The sequence below is a fragment of the Stenella coeruleoalba genome (assembly GCF_951394435.1).
Source record: "Stenella coeruleoalba genome assembly, chromosome: 2".
Classification (NCBI taxonomy): Eukaryota; Metazoa; Chordata; class Mammalia; order Artiodactyla; family Delphinidae; genus Stenella; species Stenella coeruleoalba.
Genome location: NC_137147.1, coordinates 72715580 through 72723046, shown reverse-complemented (window position 1 = coordinate 72723046; position 7467 = coordinate 72715580). Strand labels below are relative to the sequence as shown.

Genomic DNA, 7467 nt, shown 5'->3' with positions numbered 1-7467 from the left:
ATTATTCAAGATTACGGAAACTACAAAAATTCAGGTGGGAAATGTCACACTGCGAGGAGTAATTACCATTTTGATGAACAGAGAAGAACTTCCCAGCTGATTCTTTACAGTTACCTTGACGTGTTAAAAGCACGGTTTTAAGCTATGTGACTTCAGAAATCTATTATTTGAATATAATATTGATGTATCAGTCATAAGCTAATCTTTAGTATAAAGTCAAGTTATTTTAGGCAACATACTGTACTGTATAATTTTAGAGTAACGAAACCAGAAGGAGACCCTCATCACATTGAAAATGAGAACATTGGTCTATAGTACAGTCAGGGCTGGTATGGGTAAAGGTTTCAGAAACTCTGGCTGTCCATAGACACTCGGGTTGCTCCCATCTCTTGGGCATTGTGAATAGCACAGCTTTGATATGGGTGTTTTGTTAGATATTTTTAAGAAAGTAAATTATTTTTTTTCTTCTAGTACTTGTATGGATTGATTTTTTTACATTTAGATCTGTGATCCCATCTGAGTGTTATTTCAGATTATGATGAGAAGTATGGACCCAACTTTATCTTTTTTCCCCAATGATTCTCTATTTTGTTTCAATGTCGTCTATTAAAAGTTAATTGTTTCTCAGTGATTTGAGAATTGTTTACCATATGTTCAATTGGGCAATGTATGGAACTTCAATTCTCCCTTTGATCTGCCTGTCCTACCCACGCCAGTGGCACACAGTTTTGGGGTACACTTTAATACCTAAAGGAGAGTCTCTGGTAGGGTGGAGAATAAGGAGCCTTACTCTGGGAAGAGATAGGTCCTTCCATCACTCCCCAGAGCGGGTGGAGGGGAGATGGAGGAATGCATGGCTTGGAGGAGAGAAGAAGCTCACCCTGACTCCCAGGATGGGGGCGAAGGGGATTCACTTGTCCTGGGGAAGAGACCCCATTTTCCTGGAGGAGCTCACACTCAGTCCTGGCACACATTTGCTGTGTATTGAATCATGTTTAATGAACAAATGAGGAATCGGTTATTTCCACTCTAGATGTGGATGTTTATTAAGGCTCTGGGAACCGCCCTGGATCTGGGCTCTGCCCCAGAGAAGGGGAGTCAGTGACAGGGGGTGTCACTCCAGCCCCCACTCTTTGAAGCGTCTCATCGTTCTCCGTATCCAGGGCAGGAAGCTGGAAATCCTGGTGAAGACTGCTGGAGGAGTCCCAAACCTGTTTCCGTAGGAGACGATGCCCTGGGACACGTTGTTACACACAAGAGGGCCACCGGAGTCCCCCTGTGGGCAACCAGAGGAAGGGACACTAAGCCGGGCCTCCATTCTCCAGGCCTTCCTCCTCCTGAGGCCCTAAGGCCCGCCCTCAGAGAAGACAGGCGTGGGTGGGCTCCTTCCCCTGCTGGCTGTGTGTGAGATGGGAGGGTGAGGGGCAGCAGAAGTCGAGCTTCTGGATTTTTCCATCACTGGGCTTCAGCCCTGGCTATGGTTATTCTCCAGAACAACCCAGGTCAAGGTACCTTCACCGGCCCCAGGAAAATGCTGCACATGTACGTCCCGTGTCTGGTGCACCTGCTATTCCCCCAGGGACCGGATTGACGGGGAAAAGTCCCCCACCTCACTCTGCTCTGGGCCCCAGACTGAGGCCATGGGGATGTAGTCTGTCCCCACTGCCCAGTCTGCCCACGTCCCTTTGTCTCGGACAGTGTCGGCAGATGCCCGTGGTCTTACCAGGAAGGCGGATTTCCTCTCTCTCGGGTCGCCCACACAAATCTGTGTTCGGCCAGTGTAGAACATGAAGCGTCTACCGCACTCCCCATTCCTCTGCACTGTCAGCTGCACGTCTTGGAGCGTGTCTGTTCTCCTGTTCAGGCCGAGAAGGCCCCAGCCGGCCACGGTGCACAGGGTCCCAGGACTCAGCCTGTCCTGGGTCTGCGGCAGAGCCACCGGCCTCACAGCTCGATTACGTCTGACTCTGCTTCTCAGCTGGCAGGAAGCATGCAGGCACTCAGGGACTGTCTATGCCATGCTCACCCCATGCCTACCACCACCCTGGGAGTCTGCTCGGCTTCCCCCTCCCTGGTCCCCCAAGCTGGGAGGGAGCCGCCTGGGTGAAGTACCAGAGGGTCGGTACCTGCAGTAACATGATGTCATTCTGGTGGTTCCGCTGATTGTACCCGGGGTGGGGGATGGCTCTGAGCACCGGTATGCGCTGCTGAGCCCTTTCCAACCTCCTGATGTTGTGGGCCCCCAGGATGACACTTATTTGTCTGCAAAGGAAAGGGAGCCTAGAAGTAGGTCTGAGCTGCAGGAACTGCACTCCCCGATGCAGGTCACGTGACAGCCCAGGGTGGCGAGACCTCAGCCGAGGGAGGTGGGGACAGGAGGGCTCTGGCGCTGGGCTCTATGCCCTTGGTCTCCACAGCCTTGAGCTGTGGGTGGCAGGAAACTCAGTGACCTTATATTTGGCCTCCCCTACAATAAAAAAGGAGCTTGAATTCATATTTTGAGCCCCAATGCGTGCCTTCCATCTCCCCATCTTGCTCTTTTTGATCAGGTCCTCCTTTCTCCCCATTTACAATGGCCTGCTCCCTGCTCCCCAAGCCCTAGCGGCTCTTTTTCACCCCTTTATTGCTAGAACCCTGCTTTCAATGGCTCCTCTCATGAAATCTTCTGGACCTGCTCTGCTGGTGCCCAGAAGCCCCTTAGTGACTCACCTTCCAAAGCAGTGAGCTGCTGTCATCACAAAGTCTTCTCGCACCAGAAATCCCCCACAAGTGGTCAGACCCACTGGTGTCTGGATCTGAACATATGCCATGTAAGGGTGGGAATGGGGCCTGGCCTCTTGGCCTCCGATGATCTGCCCTGGAAGGAAGCATTAGGCACTTATCTCTGCACTGACAGGTGTGTGGGCTTCGGCTTGGTGGCTCCAGAAATGTTAGAAGATGGCGAGGCAGGAGAGGTGCTACACGGGCCGGAGAAGCTGGTGGTTCATGAGAACTGGGTCTGCAGGGCACCAGCCTTGGGGGAGGCTCCAGGAGTCTGCAGGAAACGCCGCTGGCTCCCCATCCCAGCCTCAGCTCCCTCCCACCTCCCCAGAAGGCAAGGCCAGCTGCAGCCTCCCATAATGAGGAAGGTTCCTCTGCTGTGGGGATGGCAGATCCGGAGCCCTCTGAGCAGCCTCTCCCTGCAGTCCCGTGGTACTTTCTTCCTCAGGGAGTCTCCAGATCCCTGTGAGTCCAGCTCACGGCCAGCTCATGAATTTAAGGCTCTAAGGATGAGCCGGCGGGCCTGCTATTGCTGTATCTTTATCTCCTAGGCTCTGCCACAGGAGCTGCAGAATGAGTTCAGAGAGCGTGTTTATATAGCAAGTAGTACGTGCCAGCACGACTCCAGGAATTTTATGTACACTAAGTCATTTAACTCTCATGTCAGCTCTCTGAGGTAGGCCTGACATAATTCCTGTTTTATAGATGATGGAGCTGAGGAACTCTGAACTCAAACAAGCTGCCCAATGATACAGGGTTAGGAAGTGCCTGAGTGGTCTGGCTCCAGAGTCTATGGGATGGTGTCGGTCTCTGAGGATGGGGACGGTCACTCACCTGCCCTAGCCCTGGGAGGCAGGAGAAGGACCACCAGGAGCAGGAGTGGCTGCATCGTCCTGGGAAGTCTGCCCAGTCAGTTGCTGCTGGTCTTCCTCCTGCCAGACTTTGAGCCCCTGAAAGAGGAAGGAAGGGTGAGGGTGGGGGCTTGAGAATTCGCATTCCCATTCTCCTGCTGCTGTGCTAGGTTTCATCACCCAAGGCTGCCCAAGAGGCTTGCCCACTAACTGCCAGTGATGTGGGGGAAGACAGTAACCCAAGGCTTCAGCGCAATATCCCGCACAGCTGCTGCGTCATTGCTGGCCGCGGAAATGGGAACCCAGGGCAACAGGGATGGGGACCGGGTCACTGTGTCCCAGAACCTCAAACCCACCGAATTCAATAATCCCTACAAGCATCAAAGCTGGGAGCTCTCTATTTCCTCCTTCCTCTCCCTCATTGACTGGAGCCTGCATGTCTTCACCCTTTGGCCTTAGCCCCCTGTTGAGACCCTTGCTGCTCCCACTTCTTTCTAGAAGTTGTCATGCAGATTGAGTAGCTCTCTCTCCTGAGTGTGTGGAGGGCACCGCCAGAGAAAGGAAAGGGAAGAATGAGGCTCTGCCACTGACCATTATGCTCTCAGGTCTCTTGAGCCCCAGCAAACTCTCAGTGAAATCCTGACACTGTGGACGACTTCTGTTCTCCTGCTTCCTACTCAAGGCAAAGGCCTTTATGTCCCAGAAGTTTCTCTGCATACAGAAAAGGCCTAGTGACTTGATTTTGTTGCAAGCCATCAGACCCTGGTGGAAAAACATCTCAAATCCTATTCATCCATGGTATAAGAGTCCCATCAACTTAATCCCATCTCTGCCCCGGGGATGATAACTCCTAAGAAGGAGGTACGTCACTGCCGTGCTCCCTGTAACACATGAAGAAGTGGACCCAGGCATTCATCATTGAGAGAAAGGCACGGCAGAGTCCTGCAGCGTAACACAGGGGGCTGTGAGACACTCATAAAAATACTTAGAAGACTGTGTTGGCACAGAAAAACATTATAGTATGGTAAAATTTTTGCAAAAGTATCAGAATTGAAAACTAATACAATTCTCAGTCTTTTATGGATTGTGATAACCCACTTGAAAATCTTATGAAAGTTAAGGATCTCCTCCCTATATATAAATATACATCAATTATCACCAATTTTAAAGCTGTAAAGATCTTAATTCCTTCTCTATTACACTCTCAATGATTGCAACCTCATGAAATTTCTTCATGAATCTGAAAACTAATATCTAGAAAATGGAAAAAAAGCAAAAATAGTATAAGAGCTTTATTAGTGCCTTAGTATTTGGGTAAGTTTAATTTATTGTTACTTAAATTTTTAACTCTTAATTTTGTTTTAAAATTATTACTCTAACTTAAACAAAGGGGAAAGTAGAAACAACAGACTGCCCATGTGAAAAAAGAGGAGTAAAATATATGCTCCCAATGATCTGAATAGAGATGTGGATAGGGGATTTCATTAACAGTGACTAGGATTCCATGCCAATTTTCCCACTAGAAACAACCCCAAACAAAGCTGTTTAAAATGTATAAAAACCTTAGAAGTCTTGAAGAACTCCCAAAGCAAGAGAGATTATTAGGTTAAAACAGAAGGAATAATGGGAATCCAGCAGTAGCTATTATTATTCTGAGGTAATTTGCTGAACCCACAAAATTTGCACTTTTGTTTTGATGACCATATAAGGTGAGGGGTGTAGAAATGAAAGACCAAGACCCACACAAGCAGGTCTGGTCAAACCCTCCCCACAATAAGCTGGGAACTTAAAAGTCTACATGCTCAAAGTAACCAAAAAGAGGTATTGGGCTAGCTCTTGCAAATAATTTCGTGAAAGATTGTAATTACCTGGACTTTTTATGGACTCTCAAACATTGAACTGCCATTAATGTGCTTATATCTTGTGTACCAAAGTACTTGGCAGAGTCAAATGTAAATCTAGAGGAAATTCACTTAATTCCAGAATTTGACACCTAAAAATTTATTTTTCAAGTTTAATGATAAACATATAGTCAAATGTAAACAGATCAAGAAGCAAACAAAGATACAAGATACCATGACTAAGAAACAATAGATAAGAAAAGAGGGGGAAAAACCCATTAATTATTGGGATAATATTATTAGTATAATAAAATACAGATTGAATAAGAAAAACTTATTATGTTGAAATAAAAACAAACCTTAAAAGAATTCCAGGGAACACGAACCTTAAAAAAAGTGACATAACATTTGAAAGAGAACTAAATACGACTTTCAAAAGTGAAAAAATGAAAAACTAAAATTAAAATCTCAGTGAATAGAGTTAATAACAGTTTAGACAAAGATGAAAAGAGAATTACTAACCTAAAATAGTTCAGATATCTTCCCGCTTAAGGAAGGAAATGAGCTGCCGACTGGAACAGTGAGCAGCCTTACTCAGCATCAGAAGAGTGATCTAACAGAGCCAATCTGCAAGGACTGGAAAGTGAATTACAGCAGGAGAAAATCAGACTTCTATGCAGTGGATGCTGGATACATATTTAGAAGCCTAAGACGTGTAGCTAACAGGGTCTTGGTGCTCCAGCCTGGTGTCAGGCCTAAGCCTCTGAGGTGGGAGAGCTGAGTTCAGGACATTGGACCACTAGAGACCTCCTGGCCCCATGCAGTATCAATTGGTGAGAGCTCTTCCAGAGATTTCCATCTCAACTTTAAGACCCAGCTCCACCCAATGGTCAGCAAGCTCCAGTGTTGGACGCCCCATGCCAATCAACTAGCAAGACAGAAACAAAACCCTACCCACTAGCAGAGAGACTGCCTGAAATCATACTAAGTTCACAGACACCACAAAACACCCCCCAGGGCATGGCCCTGCACACCAGAAAGACAAGATCCAGCCCAACACACCAGAACACAGGCACCAGTCCCCTCCACAAGGAAGCCTACACAAGCCACTGAACCAACCTCACCCACTGGGGGCAGACACCAAAAACAACGGGAACTGCAAACCTGCAACCTGTGAAAAGGAGACCCCAAACACAGTAAGTTAAAATGAGAAGACAGAGAAACATGCAGCAGATGAAGGAGCAAGATAAAAACTCATCAGACCAAACAAATGAAGAGGAAATAGGCAGTCTACCTGAAAAAGAATTCAGAATAATAGTAAAGATGATCCAAAATCTTGGAAATAGAATGGAAAAAATACAAGAAATGTTTAACAAGGACCTAGAAGAACAAAAGAGCAAACAAACAATGATGAACAACACAATAAATGAAATTAAAAATTCTCTAGAAGGAATCAAGAGCAGAATAACTGAGGCAGAAGAACAGATAAGTGACCTGGAAGATAAAATAGTGGAAATAACTACCACAGAGCAGAATAAAGAAAAAAGAATGAAAACAATTGAGGACAGTCTAAGAGACCTCTGCAACAACATTAAACACACCAATATTCAACTTATAGGGGTCCCAGAAGAAGAAGAGAAAAAGAAAGGGTCTGAGAAAATATCTGAAGAGATTATAGTTGAAAACTTCCCTCACATGGGAAAGGAAATAGTCAGTGAAGTCCAGGAAGCACAGAGAGTCCCATACAGGATAAATCCAAAGAGAAACATGCCACGACATATATTAATCAAACTATGAAAAATTAAATACAAAGAAAAAATATTAAAAGCAGCAAGGGAAAAGCAACAAATAACATAGAAGGGAATCCCCATAAAGTTAACAGCTGATCTTTCAGCAGAAACTCTGCAAGCCAGAAGGGACTGGCAGGACATATATAAAGTGATGAAGGGGAAAACCTACAACAAAGATTACTCTACCCAGCAAGGATCTCATTCAGATTTGATGGAGAAATTAAA

At 46.4% G+C, this 7467-nt stretch overlaps 1 protein-coding gene across 1 annotated transcript; it reads right to left on the bottom strand.

Moving 5' to 3' along the window:
• Positions 1-981: 981 nt before the first annotated feature.
• LOC307179462 (cathepsin G-like) lies at positions 982-3649 on the bottom strand (the record flags this gene model as incomplete). Its single annotated transcript, XM_079908647.1, has 5 exons — positions 982-1276; positions 1724-1978; positions 2127-2262; positions 2710-2857; positions 3595-3649. 5 exons carry the CDS (start codon positions 3647-3649, stop codon positions 1115-1117), a joined length of 756 nt encoding a protein of 251 aa, XP_079764773.1. The 3' UTR covers positions 982-1114.
• Positions 3650-7467: the final 3818 nt, after the last annotated feature.